Raw genomic sequence first — 18876 nt, forward strand, 5'->3', positions numbered from 1 at the left:
TGTATACTGGAAACTAAAATAAATGATTCTATATTAAAGATTCAATTTAGGAGTAATGTAGGAATGGGGAAAGGAGAAAGACTAAATTCTCATCTTCTATAGTATGAATTCAAGAGAAGACTAAAATCTCACACACACACACACACACACACACACACACACACACGACATTAAGAACAGCAGAATAAACATGCTATTAATAAATTTAGATGTAAAATGCCACAACAAACAGTTAGAAATGTTATTTCAGGGGAGCAACTCAAGAAGAGAGATGGAATTTAACTTGAATTGCCAGGGAAGACAGAGTGGGTGGGAGAGAGAGAATATGAGCAAAGAGAAAATGAGTTTAGACTAAGCTAGAATTGTGAAGGGCAACTCTGGCTGGATAAAATGGCTTCTGCTGGGGAGCAGAAACGCTAGACAATGCTTGGGCGATCCCTACACAACTGACACACATTATGTTCTTCTGTTGGACAGTGCTTCACCAAAAGTAGTCTAACCAAAGTATATACAAGGGCAGGGTGATCTGAGACAAAAGAATCTACAAGTCAAGAGACGCAGGTAGAAGACAACAACAGACCTGACATTCTATCAAGGAGGCAGTTCCACCGTTTCCATAATACTTAGTATTTTAATTTAGCACTCAGTTTTCCATGATATTTTTTTTTCTTTTCTTTTTTTTCTTGAGATGGAGTTTCGCTCTTGTTGCCCAGGCTGGAGTGCAACGGTGCGATCTTGGCTCACTGCAACCTCCGCCTCCCGGGTTCAAGCGAATTCTTCTGCCTCAGCCTCCTCGGTAGCTAGGATTACAGGCATGCACCACCATACCCAGCTAATTTTGTATTTTTAGTAGTGATGGAGTTTCTCCATGTTGGTCAGGCTGGTCTCAAACTCCCGACCTCAAATGATCTGCCTGTCTCGGCCTCCCAAAGTGCTAGGATTACTGGCATGAGCCACTGTGCCCAGCCCATGATATTCTTTAACCATAAACATCAAGCTGTTATACTTCAATCTTATACAACTGTTAATAAAATCCTAAATGAAGCATGCAGCCACACTTAATAGACAGGTTCTGAGAGACAGATCTAATAATTTCTACAAACCATACTTAAAAGCTTTATTTTTATAATATCCTTTAACACTCCACAACAAATAGTTATACTGTTATAATATACATTACACATTTTCAAAAATTTTTCCTTTGACTCCATAAAAGGATAGCAACAGAACCACAATGCTAGTAAATACCATATTTTCAAATTCATACCAAAATCATGGTGATTTCAAACATTTGGCAAGACTACTTCTTTAAAATTAGAAAATAGCTGATGTCATTATTTTAGCGGTAAAATCAGTATACGATATGACATTTCTTATACTGCCCTTATGTAGAAAGATTTATAGTAGAAATACCTACCTTATTTAATGTAAACTGTGTAAATAAAAACTGATTCATAAATATTTGGCAAGCTTCCTCTAATACAAGAAATTACCAAAATCATAAAAAAATCCTTAATTTTTTCTAAATATTACTACCACCAGTTTCACTAATAATGGCAAATAGCTACCAATACACAACAACCAGATGTTAGGTTCTGTATTAGCTACTTCATTTATGCTATCTTATTCAATCCCACAAGATTCATCTACAAAAAAGGCAAGCTTAAGGTGAGTAATTTTAAGTTTAATAGAATTTATGTATATAATCTTTTTAATTAACATTTTAAATTGCTTCCTTAAACTAATGAGGAAAAAAGTGTTAGAAAAAAATATGTAAAGTCAACCAAAAGCAACAGTATGAAACTGTATTCTTAAGCATCTTTTCAGAAATGAATATTCTTGTTGAAAGAGAAATGTTCTGAAATCTAACTCTAATCTGTAATGCTTTCCCCTGGTGCCAAGTTGCTACGCAGATGCCACAGTCAGAAAATTTTACCAAGCGTGATCACACTTTTCAAAGAAAGGACCCCATTTACTAACAGCACACTACGAACCACACAGGCAGCCGTCCCTCAATCGCCTCCATTCCCCTTACAATCATATCATCTGCCTTTCAGCCTTGTTTGCTCACCTCCCAGACCTTTCTTCCTCTTACTGGTCTGTCTCATTTCTCATCATCCTACCTCATTCTGGAAAAAAAGTTCATAAGGGCTGTTAAGAAACATTTGTATAGAACACTAAAAGTGCATCAGGAAAAGGTTTTATATAAATGTTAACTCGAAATATATAATAAAGATCTTTTATGTCTATACATTTTTTAAAAGATGATACCCTCCTTGACAAAGGATGGTATGCAAAGTTTTACATCCTAAAATACATATCAGGTTCCCCTCCCAGTAGTACAAACTAGTTCCTTCCACTCCAACACGACACTCCCTTTAAAAAAATAACTATAAATTCTGAAGAAGATATTTAAAACTGCAAAAACCTGAGATACCAAATGCAGGCAGATCCTGGGGGAGGAGCAAGAGTTTACCACCAGAAGGAGGAAATGGCACTGAATCAATCATCCTCATTCTCATGATAGTGTCCACCTACCCCTGCACCCTCCTTTTTAAACAGTTTGTAGCATAGGGCAGACTGAACCACAATAGCTAAAACTGACAGAAACCCCACCTTGAGTCTTAATGGCAAAGAACCAGAGGACTGAGTTAAAGAGCCTACCGCTGCTAGAACAGAAATTCTGGAAGGAAGAGAATCAGAGACACAAACTCTGCCCAAATCTCTGGCCAACTCCTAAATTACTGCATGGTGCAGGCTCTCAACAGCCTGGGAAGGCTAAAACAGTGGTTTTCAACCAGGGGTGACTTGCCCTCCCAAGGAACATCTGGAACTATCTGGAGACATTTTGGGTTGTCACCACTGAGGGAGGAGGGTGTGACTGGCATCCGGGAGGGAGAGATCAGGGATGCTGCTGAACACTCTACAATGCACAGGACAGCTCTCACCACAATTATCCAGCCCATGAGTCAACAGTGCCAAGGCTGAGAAACCCTAGGATAAAAGAAGCCCACCACAAAAGAGACAATAGTCTGGAGTCTGAATTCAGCCAAAGTTAACTCCTTGAGAAGCGAGAGGGGAGGGGAGGGGAGGAGAGGGGAGAGGAGGAGAGGGGAGGAGAGGGGAGGGGAGGAGAGGGGAGGGGAGGGAAGGGGAGGGGAAGACCAAAATTCAGCCAAAGTTAACTCCTTGCTTAAAAAAGAAAAAAAAAGAAAAGGCCAAATTAACAATGTTCAAACATAAGAGAATCCAGAGTCTCCACACTATATCAGTGTTCAGAATATAATTCAAAATTATTCAACATATGAAAAAAAACAAGAAAAATCTAACCCATATTCAAGAGAAAACAAAACCAATGGAGAAAATCCAGATTTTTTTAGTAGCAAAAATGTGTAAGCAATTATTGTAAGTAGCTTAAGGACATAAAGGAAAAGTGCTCACAATGAATAAACAAATACAAAATGACAGCTGAGAAATGGAAATGATAAAAAAGGTCCAATGGAAATTATGGAACTGAAAATGACAATATCGAAAATAAAATATACACTTTCCAGTTATTTAAATCTTCTTTCAAAATCTGCCTTCTTTTATGTCCACACCATAGTAATGTTCACTAAATTCTTTTCTATAAAGATGGTATCTCACTGTGTTGCCCAGGCTGGACTTGAACTCCTGAACTCCTGGACTCAAGCAATCCTCCCGCTTCAGTCTCTATGGCATATGCATATAGCTAGGACTATACGCATATGCCACAGCACCCAGCGATTTTCACTAAATCTTGACTATAATTATATAAACCAGAAACTAAATGGAAATGAAAAGGATGATATCATCTAAACAACCATTTGATATTATTAAACCAATGGGTTCAGTCTGAAAACATACCATAAGTATCCTTTTAGGATTAATAATACAGGTGGCAGAAATATATGGTAGACTATAACAGGAATTCATAAGTAATAATAAGCCACACTGGAAAATCAATTTATACTTACTACAGCTGAAATTTTCCAAATTAAAATTAAGACAACATTCCCCTCTCGCCTACACAGATGAACTGTTTTCTCATTTTGTAAATACAAAATAAATGTGGAAATGAAAAAATATAGTAATAGCAAAAAATAGGAGCAGTCATTTCCCTCAGACAAGTCTGTTTTTAACTTGCCATAAAATTCCCCCCATGTTACTGAGATGCCATGAAAAAGGAATGGAAACAACCTTCCAGGCATATTCATTTTTACACTTTCTCTAAATTCTAAGATACTTCAGCGAAGTATGCTGAATTTAGCTACATTTACAAAGCAGAGGATAAAACATTCCTTTTTAAAATGTAGTCAACTTCTAGAGTAATCCATTTCATTAATCTGTAAGAATGATCTAGTTGATATACTGCAATATCATTCTATGGTACTTAGGCTCAGTCTATTATTTGGTCAGAAAAACATACCAGGAACAACATCCTAAATGAGGCTGAGATATGAGTAAACTGAACAGTACTTCCCTCATGCTACTAAAAGGTTAAACTTTGAACCTTTATTCATACACACTCTGAAGCTTCAACTGACTTTCTTTCCAACAGGGAAAGTGGCTTTTGGCTAAAACACCCTAAGCAAAGGTGAAAAGGTGGTCACCTCTGTAATAAAAACTGAAATTAACACCTCAACTCCCATTTGGTACCTACAATTTCCCCTTCCATTTCTTAATCTGACTACGAATATCGTTACTCGAGTTAACACAATCCTTCCCTCTCTACAAACATGTTCTTTTAAAATTTTCCAACTTTTGGGAAGAATGGAATCAAATCTCCCGCATTGGTGAATACAGGAGTTACTTTCTGCTTATAGCAGAAGTAAATACCACAAAGGCAACACGCCCTAAGTGGTAGAGAAAAAAAGAACGAAAGATCTGGATATATACAGAGACATACATGGATAAGACATGTCCAGACTTCACCAAATTCACTTCACTTAGAGAATCAGAGAATCTGAAAGCTAAAGGACAATTTAGAAATAAATGCTAAAATTGAAGTCCCAAGGGATTCACTAAGTCCCACAAGGTCAAATAGTTAATGGAAAATCATCTATACTTCTGGATGAATAGTCTACTGAACAAGGAGAGATTTGTTTCGGGCTTGGTTTCAGTTATCTAGCCGGAATATAAAAAGGAATTACAATAATGGTATTCTCTCAATCTCTCCAGTATATTAAAAAACAAGGTATAGGTCAGGTGTCATGGCTGACGCCTGTAATCCCAACACTTTGGGAAGCCGAGGCAGGTGGATCACCTGAGGTCAGGAGTTCGAGACCAGCCTAGCCAACAAGGTGAAATCCCATCTCTACTGAAAATACAAAATTAGCCAGGCGTGCTGGTGCATGCCTGTGATCCCAGCTACTTGGAAGGCTGAGGCAGGAGAACTGCTTGAACCTGGGGGACGTTGCAGTGAGCTGACATCGCACCACTGCACTCCAGTCTAGGCGACAGAGTGGAACTCTGTCTCAAAAAAAAAAAAAAATTAATTTAAAAACAAGGTATATCTTTTACTATAAAAAAGAATTTAAAAACCAGGTATATCTTTTACTATAAAAAAGAATTTTAAAAACAAGGTATATCTTTTACTATAAGGTATTTTCAATCATTCTTGAAAATAGCATATATTTAAATATATTTTACTTTAAAGTGTAAAAATCAGTAATTAATGTTGACATATACTGTTTAGACCACTAATAGCACAAATGAAAAATAAAAACTAACAGTCATAACTTCTTTTAAGGTATTAAGAAAAAAAGAAAAAACTAGAAGAGTTAGCTAGAAAGCAAATACTGTATTTAACTATCATCGCCTCTGGTTGAAGTGGTCTTTCAATTTAACATTCCCCTATATATGTTTATGAAACTACAGAGCAGTACCTGGCACACGGAAAATACTTTTAAAAATTATAGCTACTACTATTAAGCTTTATCACAAGCCCTTATTAAGTGTTTGTCTGCTTCCTTCTTGGAATCAACAGTTTTGTGTCTTGCAGCTACTTGTAAAAAATATGGCAAGAGCTCTACATTCAGTATCTTCACTTCAACTACCATTTATAATGCAAGCTGCTGCAATCGGAATTTCACCACTTGAAACTGCCCATGTTATAGTCACCATGACTACATAATTGCCAAATCTAATAGTCTTTATAGTACATGTTTTACATGCCTCTATGGCAGACACAGCTGATCAATCTTGAAACTTTAAAATTCCATGGTTCTGGTAACACCAGTCTCTCTTGGTTCTCATTTCCAGTTGACTCTTCAGTCTTCTTTATGTATTCTTGTTTTTCTACCCATTTTAAAAAAGTTGATGATCGCCCAGACTCTAACTTCATCACTCTTCTCACTTTTCACACAATCCCCAAATATATTCAAATGGCAGAATACCGTAACTCCCTAGATAGACTTGCAGAAAATGACTAAATATTTTACAGAGCTACAAGAAAAAAAGCTGTAAAACTATTATGCATGATTACGTAAGTCCAAATTGTCCCATTAATATTTATCTATGGATTTCCCATCAGCAAGCCCTTGTTAACAGATAGGCACCACATGTGCAAAGTAAATTTATGAGGAATAGAGAAAAAATTATAAATAGCTACTGTTCTCATTTTTCTAGACACTAGAAAGAGGCTTGTTTTACCGTTCACATTTGAAGTGTCTGCTCACCTTCTAGACTAGGGAACCATTCACTGCCTTCTTATCTGGGCACCTCTACAAGCTAAATAACACAGATGACTGGGCTATAATAGAGTTTGGGGAGAAAGAGGAGGATGGAGAGAAGGCGTACCACTCAAGAGCAGGGCAGGTTTGCCCGTGAGTCAGTGATAGCAAATTAATTCAGAAAATGGAGTACCAGGTTGTTATCTGTGAGGAGATAAAGGGGAGGATAAGAAAGGAAAGGAAATGAAAGTTTCAAAATGCTAAATATGGTTCTCCTACATCAAAACACTTCTGGTATGAGCTAATAATGTATTGCTACACAAAATACACGCTTTGCTATTAAATCAAAAAATGTATTTACATTTCTTAAATATGTATGTTAGGTAACGTAAGAAAATAAAAAAGAAGTTTTAAAAAGTCCAGAGTTAAGAGGAGAAAAGACAAAAACCATAAAGTAATATACTTTCAGTGTGTATGGGTGTATGTGTGGTGGGGGTGTATGTGCACATGTGCTATCAGCACATACAAAAGTAATTAGAATATTTGAAAACATGTGATGCTCTCTGGGGTTATCACCCAAGAGCAGAGTAGGTTTGCCCAAGAGTCAGTGACAGCAAACTAACCCAGAAAAATGAATTAGCAAGTTAACTTAGCTTCTGTATACCTGATACCAAAAAAGATCAAAGGCCCACTGTTACTGAGGGCAATAAACTATTTGCTAAAAATGACATTCAAAGACTAAAGTATATAGATTTCAAAATCTCCAGTAATAAAATGTGGATTGAAATTAAATTAGAAAACAAATGCCTTCCCAACAGAGAGAACCTGCATGATTGGAATAATTTCCAAATGATTTTAAAAGAATTTATTTTTCACTGGTTTGTTTTAGAACATATTCTGAATGCAAAAACTTTTTTTCAAGTTCAACACAGACCTCAGAAAACAGAAATTTTGTATGTTTGATTTTAGTTCGTCACCACTCTTGAGGGCAAATCCAAAGTTGTCTTTTCTACTTAATCTTTTCCCAAGGATATGAATAACAAAAGATGTCAATATAGAGAAAAAATTATATTGAATGAATTTCTATGTTTCTAAAACTACCTAATCAAATACATATATGTAATATATAATATATAAATAATCTATTTTAGAATTCTCATGAACATCAACTCATATCAAACATTAAGAACTCTTTTAGGAGTCCATTAGTAAATGAAATCATAGCACAAGAACTTTAAAGGAGTACAGAAAGAAATTATAGCACAAAAAATCATATGCTATTATTCCAACAGGGAGAACTCATTCATCAGTATTTTTTTCACCATGATTAGAATATCTAAAATATGCAGTATGACAAATCAGTAATATTAATAATCAGTAATGCTAGTAATCCTAGCAAATAGATAGTATATCTATATAGCATATATATCTATATAGCATATATATCATATACAGTATATGCTAGGATTATAGGCATTATATATAGATACTATATGCTAGTATTACACTATACTTAGAAATAAGAGCTTTTCTAAAATATAAATTGGTACATTTAATTTGTTTAGCACTGGGCAACAGGTTTTCCTCTCCATTAGTCACTAAACAGATCTGTTCCAATGTACCAAAAAAGACACAATTAAACTTAAGAAAAATTAATTCATTTCTACTTTCTCTCAACTAAATTATAAACTGCCACATAAATTATCTAATTTAATCTTCACTATAACCCTCTTAAGACATTACGATTTTCAACTCAATAACAATCAAAGTTCAGCTGAGATAAAGTTTGTCCAAAATCTAACTTGCAAGTGGAAGAATAAGATGTGAACCCAATTCTCTTCTAATGCTAAATGCTCTGCTCCACAGCATGACTGTCCACTTAAAACTGTCCATCTCAGACATGACTACTGAGATCCTATTTCAACATCTACCAAGAGGCTCTATTTTCCACTCAGAGAATAAAAGGAGGAAAAGGTCATCATACCTAATAAAGTTTTATTAAAGAAATGCCAATTTTTAAATTCATCTTTGGTTTAAATTTTCTAATTGTTAAGCTTTTCTGAAATACTATTTCAAAATAATTTACATTTCTGCACTGTAGGAAAACAAAGTCCCATATTCAATCATGAATATAAAGTCTAAAATTCATTCAATCACAGTGCTCAGGTATCAGCAGCCTCCCACTTATATTGAATCAAATTCCCAAATACATTACATGTATTATTTACATCAGGCTTGCTAAAGTTATGAAGATTTTTGGAGCCTAAATGAGTGGAAAGATATACAAACTCCATATAAAATTGGCTGATAACTATATTTGACTTTTTAACATTATTTTTTACTATTAACATATGAACTGATACTCCTTCAATCCCTATTTTGTAGCTACATTTCCTCTTCATCCCCAGTGGCTGTCAAATCATCCTGTATTTTATGATCTAAAGATATTTTATGACTAGCTCAGTTAACTCACCAGTGACACAATCCATGCTAGGCATGGACAGATGCACTCAGAATGATAAAGAAGGTCACTGGACTAAAGCACTCCATATTTAACTCCGCAGAGTCTTAAACACCTCAGAAAAATTTAAATTTAAGTCCACTGTAAATTTAAGGAGAATGCTAAGATGAAAACTAAAAACCAAAGGCCAGGCATAAGGGTTCACACTTGTAATCCCCAGAACTTTGGGAGGCCAAGGTGGGCGGACTGCTTTGAGCTCAGGAGTTCAAGACCACCCTGGCCAACATGGCAAAACCCTGTCTTTACAAAAAATTTAAAAATGAGCTGGGTGTGGTGGTGTGGGCCTACAGTCCCAGCTACTTGGGAGGCTGAGGTGGGAGGATCACTTGAACCCAGGAGAGAGAGGTTGCAGTGAGCTGAGATCACGCCACTGGCACTCCTGCCTGGGTAACAAAGCAAGACCTTGTCTCAAAAAAAAAAAAAAAGTAAAAATAAAAGTAAAAACCCATGAAACACATTAGTTAAGCCGAATCAATATACATATATATATAAGGGAAAAAAATCCCATTTCATCAAAGTATCTGTAAACAGAATCAAACTTTTACACATCCATACACATTGCTACCTTTTAAAGGATTTTGAATGTACTGAAAAGCAAAAGTGCTTCAAAAAAGTTTATGGTGATTTGACAAAGAAAACTTCCGGTCCCTAATTTATCTGCTTTGAAAATTTTCATAAATCATGTTTGGTTAATGAGAAGATTCCACAACCATTTCATTAAAGATTTAAGGCAGACAGGTTGAGTGAGAAGACTACTAATTAAGTCTCTGCTAGAAACTAGGAAAGTTAAGCAAGCAAAGGTTCCTAATGAGGCAGGAGTTTCCAGATGAAATTTTGCAACCAAAAGAAAAGGCCTAATCTTAAAACTACTATGTAAGGCTTACGGGCTCTAATCTGCACCCAGTACCTGGGACACTTAGGGCAAGTACACTGATAATAAAACAGAATCTAAATTGAATACCATGCTCATCAATAATGAATATTCACCATCAACTTATGATTCCAACTATGTGTATGCTACATTCAGAGGTAGCCAAAGTAAATTTTAAATTTTGAGGGTTCTGTTTTCAGCTTCTGGTGTGACTGATCTAAAACTCCATGTCTGTATAGTATCAAGGACTGCATTTAAACACACACACACGATGGCTACAAGTTTAGGATTGTTTAGGAAAGTAATTCACAGTTCTGGTTTTACAATCGTCAAGGATGTGTCGATCTTCTTTAAGGGGCACCAACGAATTCCACAAAAATTGTCACCATGTCTTCACTGTATTTAAACTTATGCCATATAACACTTTTAAAAAATTAATGATGAAGCCAGGCGCAATGGCTCGCACCTATAATCCCAGCAGTTTGGGAGGCCAAGGCGGGCGGATGGCTTGAGCTCAGGCATTCGAGCTCAGCCTGGGCAACACAGCAAAATCCCATCTCTACCAAAAATACAAAAAATTAGCCAGGTGTGGTGGCACACACCTGTGGTCCTAGCTACTTGGGAGGTTGAGGTGGGAGGATCACCTGAGCCTGAGAAGTTGAGGCCGCAGTGAGCAAGATGGTGCCACTGTACTCCAGCCTGGGTGACAGAGTAAGACCTGGCCTCAAAAACAAAAGTCAAAGATGAGGAAGGAAAATGGAAAATAACAAAACAGATTATTTCAATTCCAAATAGTATAGTAATATGTGTTTGAACATGAGTATATTGGCAATCACCTTTCTTATCAATCTTTAATATTGAATATAAATTTAATAATATAGTATTTAAGAACACTGTGATCCAGGAATCTATTTGAGTATATCTAAACTACTAACATTATTAGGAAATAAATAAAATCAATAAGCTGTTCTCCCACCCACAAGGCCAAAGAAACCAAAAAGCCAAGAGCATTCTAAAGGCTCACCTTTTGTTGACTGGCTTTTCATCCTTTTCGTAGGGTCGGACAAACCATTTCCCAATCCTAACGAAGTTCTTATCCATTAGGCACCTAAAATAATGACATCAAGAATTACTTTTATAGTATCAACAACAAATTAGTAAGTCGCTGAAGCAATACACCAGATGAGATACATCACCAAAAATAAAAACACCACCAATTAAACTATCAAAATCTTTTATCACTTAAAAGTTTTACGTTATACTTCCCAAAAGAACTCTCGGACACTGGGCATAGAATCTTATGCCCACGTAAAACGGAAAATGTAAATGCAAGTAAGCAAAATAAATTGATGTATTTCTAAAACATCTTACGCTTCAGAATTACTTCAAATAAAATCACACTTCTGCATAATTTCAATTCTTGCATCATCAAGAATGTTAGGAATATAGCATTTATTAAGAGAACTTCAGAGATACTCGTCCAAGCCACTGACACCCATCTTCCAAGTTGTTTTTTTTTGTTTGTTTGTTTTTTGTTTTTGTTTTTGTTTTTGTTTTTATGAGACAGAGTCTCTGTTGCCTAGACTGGAGGGCAGTGGTGCAATCTTGGCTCACTGCAGCCGCCACCTCCCAGGTTCAAATAATTCTCCTGTCTCAATCTCCCAGGTAGCTGGGATTATGGGTGTGCACGACCATGCCTGGCTAATTTTTGTACTTTTAATAGAGACGGGGTCTCTCTTAAATGTTGAGCCAGGCTGGTCTCGTACTCCTGGCCTTAAGTGATCCACCCACCTCGGCCTCCCAAAGTGCTGGCATTACAGGTGTGAGCCACCGTGCCCAGCCCATCTTGCAAGTTTTAATACTGGTTTTTTTTATGTTTTGGCTTGGCATGTGATAGGCAATGCTTTTTATGTGACAAGGATCTCAGTGACAAAAATACAGCACAGTTTTATCTTAGGTATTTTCTTTTTGTAGGCACAATAAAGTACTTGATTATGGCTTTGCGAGAAACAAGGAATTGCAATTGTGTCTTCTATAATGAATATCTGCTTTACTCATATACAAGCTATGGCCCACTTCTGTATGTCATTTTAACATCAAATCACAAGGTATTCTAACATGTATTTTTGAAGACATGTTAAATGGCAAGTGAACCCAATTCTTGTAACAACAATAATACACACAATTCAGCTGAACTGACAACAATACAGAGAGTTATGACCAAGTTCACTCATGTACAGGCAAATAACAACTATATGTTAACTGTCACCTGGCCAACGGTGGATGTCATGGATTGTAAGGAGTATAACTGATTTTAAAAACATAAAGATGAGGCTGGGTGTGGTGGCTCATGCTTGTAATCCCAGCACTTTGGGAAGCCGAGGCGGGCGGATCACCTGAGGTCAGGAGTTCGAGACCAACCTGGCTAACATAGTGAAACCTCATTTCTGCTAAAAATGCAAAAAATTAGCTGGGCGTGGTTGTGCACACCTATAATCCCAGCTACTCGGGAGGCTGAGGCAGGAGAATCACTTGAACCCAGGAGGCAGAGGTTGCAGTGATCTGAGATCGCACCATTGCACTCCAGCCGGGGCAACAAAAGAGAAACTCCATCTCCAAAAAAATAAATAAATATAAAAATAAAAATATAAAAATGTGGGGGGACATGGGGGAAATGTGTACACTTGGAACTAGTGAAATACAGTTATCTCTAACAGTATTCAATGAAATTCTACATATTTTGTAAGAAAAGATATCAGAAGACTGAATGTGATTCTTCTATACAAGGTTCTACCTACCAGCAAAAGAGTTATATAGCAATTCTTTACTCCATATTGAGGCAATTCTGCACATGGCTTTTGCCTCTGTAATTTCCATACCATCAAGGAGGATGGAAACAATTCAAGCCCTCACCCAACTCATTACAGGTTAGATGGGTTAGTAAATGGTAATAGTTTCTGATGACCACAATGGAACTCCTTTTGGGCACAGTCAATTTGGAGAATCAATGTACCAAAAAGTCACTGGGCTCAACTGGTTTTACTTTGAAAATAAATTTCTACTGCAATCTTCATTGTTCACAATGAAGAAAATCATTTTCAGAGTAACCAAATATGTTTTCCTAAGGTTGTAAGTTAAAAAAAAAAAAAAAAATGCTTTTTAGGGGTAAAGGCTGTGACTCCATTAAATTTAGAATAGGAAATAAGGCACACCCACCCAAGGAGGAAGTACTCAAGAAGCAAAACTGAAGAAGTATCTCCACAGTTTATTCACTAGCTAACAGACTTAATTATATTTTTTATTAGAGTACATATAAACATATTTCCACTAGAACTCTAGTGTTTGACACCAAGTTTCTGCAATAATATTATCAATAACTGCTACCAGAATCACTATACCACCACTACCTGGTTGATTACCAGGCACAGTACCTCATTCAATTCTCGTAATAGTAATAAAAGATGGGTGTTACAATAGCAATTTTTATAGATGAAGAAGCTGAGGCACAGTGAGAATGTCATCCAGATAATAAACAGCAGAGTTGCACACAAGCCCATGTATACCTGATCACAGAGCCAGGACATCTAATAATTAGCATATACACCAACTCTCATGCTGTCACATTTTCCCAATTCTTTCCTTATTTCTTAAGTCCAAATGTACCTTGTAAATTACAGGTCTATTTAATGTGATAATGTTTCTTTATTCTCCAAAAGCCATTGTTAAATTGAAGATGTATCTTAAAATTGATAATGCTAAGAATAAAAGCAATAGGGCACGTAACAGGTACGGCATCACATCAAACATTGAACAGTCTTCCAGTAACACACATCCTCACTTAGAAAATACTGTTTTTAAAAATATTTATTTCCTCATATTATGTCTTGAAGGTCAGAATTCAAAAGAACCATTTATCCAATAACAAATCATAAATTTACAGTGTACAGAAAGAAAAATCCAAGGCTATAGACAGTATAATATGAAATAAAAGCAGATAAAATATCTGTGACTAAAGAGGACAATGTGTGAAAGTTTATCTGCTCTTCTATCAAATAAGTCACAAATTCTATATGCTGACTTCATTCCAGAAAAAACAAACAAGGTCTGGAGGGTGGAAGAGCAGTGCACAGTCAAGACCACTTAAGGACAAAAGCAAAAGGCAAAAAGGCTGATGAAAACGCTGTCAGAGAGTCCAACACTGTGTGAATAGATCTCCTTGAGTTCCCACTGCAGGTCACATTTCTTCATCAGGCAATGTCAACAAAAGGTTGTTATACACAAAACAGCCATGGAAAATACTAATGCTTATCTGAAAACCATGTGTTTCCAAATGAGAGTCACAGATAACTTACATGATTTTTCATTTGCTAATGAGATTCCCTGTGATCGATGATTTCCCACACAATGAAAGGAAAACATGACAGCAGAGAATTGCATGAAGTAGTGTTTTCACTCAGTTTTTTAAGTATTGTGGCAGAGATGGGAGATACACACAGAGTCCCTCCAAGATTAGGCAGTATAGAAAGTATTTCCACATGGTTATAGGAAGAGATGAGAGAGAAGGTGTGCCTTTGCTAAGGAAGACCTAACTGATACATGGGAATATGTTGACTCAACAGTAGCCTATATTGAGGCACAAAGTCCTTGGTTCTCAAACGTTTTTGGGTCATGGATCTACAGTTTTTTAAAAAATTGGCGGGGCACGGTGGCTCACCCCTGTAATCTCAGCACTTTGGGAGGCCGAGACGGGTGGATCACCTGAGGTCAGGAGTTTGAGGCCAGCCTGGCCAACATAGTGAAACCCCGTGTCTACTAAAAATACAAAAATTACCTGGGTGTTGTGGTGGGCACCTGTAATCCCAGCTACTCGGGAGGCTGGAGCAAGAGAATCGCTTGAACCCAGGAGGTAGAGACAGCAGTGAACCAAGATCACACCACTGCACTCTGGCCTGTGTGAAGAGGGAGACTCCGTCTCAAAAAAAAAAAAAAAAAAAAAAAAATTAATGAGCTAGGCATGGTGGCTCAGGCCCGTAATCCCAGCACTCTGGGGGGCCAAAGTGGAAGAACAGCTTGAGGCCAGGAGTTTGACACCAGACTGGGCAACACAGTGGAACCCCGTATCTACAAAAAACAAAAATTAGCTGGGTGTGGTCACGTACACCTGTAGTCCCAGCTACTCAGGATTCAGGGATCTGAAGTGGACAGATCACTGGAGCCCAGGAGGTCGAGGCTGCAATGAGCTGTGATGGCACCCTTGCGCCCCCGCCAGGGTGACAGAGCGAGATCCTGCCTCAAGAACAAAACAACAACAAAAATTAATGAAAGTCATTATAAATTCTTTCCTCAGAAAAACGTGTGGAATAGCAAAACATCGTTCACAATTACATAGGGTTGGTAAACTATGAAGCATGTCCTTGGCTCTGAATTTCTATATTAAATACTACCGCTAATGTCTATTAACCCTTCTTTGGCCTGAAATCTCTTTCTTCTCCCTTCTCCTCTAATTTGAATTCTATTCATTCTTTCTGTCCTGAATCAAGCCTGCACACTACTCTAACATCTACAAATCAGCACTTTCACCACTGAGTTGTAATGATTAAGTTCTACAGCTTAAAACTAGCAGATAAAACTGATAGTTTTGTCAGGGAATAAAGTACAGATGGTGTCTGTCTTATTCACTGACAATATTCAACAAATATTTAACTACCCATTATGTAACATGCTTAAATGTATGCTCTATATTGGGAGATGTTCAATAAATATATGAGAAATGAATGCCATATACCAAGGAGTATTTTCCTATTCATGTAATGCTGGTATTTTTCTTGTTTATAATCAGTAATCATGGGTAGTCTTGTACAGTTAGTTGAATTTTCTTCTGTGTATGTATTCTCGCTAATGCAACATTGGTGTTTGAGGGGAAAAAAATCTACGAATTTCACTTCTTTATAGCCCATCATATCCCACTGAAGATTAAAATCATAGCAGAGTCATAGACACTAAAAAATGTTTAGTATCACCAGCACTGCTGCCCAAATGCTTTAATGATATTTTAAAGAATATAATTTGCACATCTTTTAATGACAGATAATTCTAAGATATAAAAGTTACATCAGAAATATAATTTCCCATTTTTAAACTGTATCAATCTTTGAGGGTCAAAATTTATACTTAACTTCAAAAATAAGTAAGTCAAGCAGACACACTCCATCTGCCAAAAATTGTTTCAAATCAATATCATCATAAATAGTGCTAAGACTATGTATCAATTAACCCTGGTTCTCTACTCAGTAAGTAATCCCAGTCATTATTATTGAGATTTTCTGAATGACTTCACTTTCCAAATATGATATAATGCTGTAAAGTAGTATAATATTATCTGGCAAGATCATTGTGATGCCAGATTTACAAAATGGTCTTTAAGCAATAGGAAATTATTTCTGTTCCCAATCCCCGCCACTTCCCCAAAATCACTGTTTCAAAAAGAAAAGAGCTGCTGAAAAATGAAAATGAAATCAGGCTGTGTGTATGTGTGTACCTAATGTTTCTGTGTCATGCCATATGGCTCTGAATAATTAAGCACAAATGCAGCCTGATTCCAAAGTTGGCACCCCCAAACTCTAATCCCAAAGCCACAGGCAGATCTGACGTAAGATTACAAATGTCACCAGAGCAGCCACAGCCTAGCTCAGGAATCCATTTCCCAGATGAGACAGTTGGGAGGTATAGAAGGCAGCCCACCACTAGCTCTGTTCTTTTCTGGGCCCTTCAAATTATTTAAGTATGACAGTTTTGATAGATTTCGCTATCATAACCGCAACAAAATTACATCTTCTGTTAACCATGGAGTTACAGGGCAGTTCATATAGAATAATTTTACATTACTTCATACTAGAATATCTCCACCAGCATCAAAGCCTTTTGCTCACCATTCCAATCCAAATCAAACATATATGCAAAGAAGTCTCCTTCCTAGAAACTACAATGCTCCCAAATCCTAAGCAAATAAAATAAACCTACATAATCAAGCGACTGAAGAAACTTTTCCCAAGTGATCCCTATATTTTCATTTTCTTTTTCTATTGAGACAGAGTCTGGCTCTGTCACCCAGCCTGGAGTGCAGGGGTGTGATCTCGGCTCACTGCAACCTCTGCCTCCCAGGTTCAAGTGATTCTCCTGCCTCAGCCTCCTGAATAGTTGGGATTACAGACACGACCCCCTACGCCTGGCTTATTTTTGTATTTTTAGTAGAGATGGGGTTTCACCATGTTGGTCAGGCTGGTCTTGAATGCCTGACCTCATGATCCACCTGCCTCAGCCTCCCAAAGTGCTAGGAGTAAAGGCATGGGCCACCGCGCCAGGCGATCCCTATATTTTCATTACTTTAGGCTACTACTGTGCCCTAGTGGATATAATCTCCTCTCGCCAGGCAAGGCCTATTAATCCCATCCTCTCTAACATGCCTGTCCGGTTAGCCTCTTTCACAGGCCTAGCCTCACCTGAAATGTCCATTCTAATGTAATTTCAAAAACTTTACCTCTCCTCTAGTTTTATATTTTTAGTGTCTAATCTCATTCTCCAACTACCAAATTATGTACTTATTTATTTATGTTTAGAGACAGGGTCTCACTCTGTTGCCCAGGGTGGAGTGCTGTGGCAGATCAGAGCTCACTACAGCCTCAAACTCCTGGGCTCAAGCCATCCTCCTGCCTTGGCCCCGCAAAGAGCTGGGACTACAAGTGCACATGTCACCACAATCAGCTAATTTTTATTTTTTATTTCTTTACTTTTAATTTATTTTTATTTAGAGATGGGGGTCTCACTTTGTCGCCCAGGCTGGTCTCAAACTCCTGGCCTCAAGCAATCCTCCTGACTCAGCCTCCTGAGTAGCTAGGCTTAGAAAGGCAAAAGCTGCTGCTCCCAGATCAATTTTGTTTTTTTTAATTTAAAGTCTTAATTCCTTCCCTTGACCAAAAAATATTCAATAAATATCTGATTAGTCTCAGGTTGAATGTTTCTTTCTAGACATTTACAAACAGACATGTGCTTTCAGTCACTTGTGTCTACGATATTTGTACTGTCTCTTTCATTAAAGTATATGCTCCTTAAGTCTAAAGACTCATTTTCCTACTTTCTTTAGAGAAATAAACACTGTTATTTCAATAAAGTTGGTATTTATCGATTACTGATTTCTTGCTCCTGTTATCACATTATACCCAAGGACTCTCAATGTTACAGTATTACCTCACGATTTCTTCAACTAGGGTGGTACATCCCACCCTGCTCCAGTGAATATGTAATTCTGAAATCCCTTCACCACCACATCCAAGGCCATTGTTCATTTGCTTTTTTTTTTTTTTTTTTTTTTTTTTTTTTTTTTTTTTTTTTTTTTTTGAGATGGAGTTTCACTCTTGTCACCCAGGTTGGAGTGCAATGGCACAATCTCCGCTCACTGCAACCTCCGCCTCCCGGGTTCAAGTGATTCTCCTGCCTCAGCCTCCTGAGTAGCTGGGATTACAGGCATGCGCCACCACACCTAATTTTGCATTTTTAGTAGAGACAGAGTTTCATCACGTTGGTCAGGCTGGTCTCAAACTCCTGACCTCAGGTGATCCACCTGTCTCGGCCTCCCAAAGTGCTGGGACTACAGGCATGAGCCACGTGCCCGGCCTCATTTGCCCCTCGATAATCACCTCTATTGCATCACCTGTATTACAATAACACAACATATTGAAAGATAGGAAGAGACAAATATAATGCTATTGTTATCATAATTGTAATTCCAATTTTCC

At 37.3% G+C, this 18876-nt stretch overlaps 1 protein-coding gene across 8 annotated transcripts in view; it reads right to left on the bottom strand.

Moving 5' to 3' along the window:
- The window catches only part of MED13L (mediator complex subunit 13L), a 318142-nt gene that overhangs the window by 127894 nt on the left and 171372 nt on the right, over positions 1-18876 (bottom strand). For all 8 annotated transcript variants that reach the window (XM_003907212.5, XM_009181779.4, XM_009181778.4 and 5 more), the window contains one exon: positions 11109-11192. In XM_003907212.5, coding sequence (XP_003907261.1) covers positions 11109-11192 — 84 coding nt within the window. The remainder of the gene's footprint in view (positions 1-11108; positions 11193-18876) is intronic.

Source organism: Papio anubis, chromosome 9 (genome assembly GCF_008728515.1).
Source record: "Papio anubis isolate 15944 chromosome 9, Panubis1.0, whole genome shotgun sequence".
In the NCBI taxonomy this organism is placed as follows: Eukaryota; Metazoa; Chordata; class Mammalia; order Primates; family Cercopithecidae; genus Papio; species Papio anubis.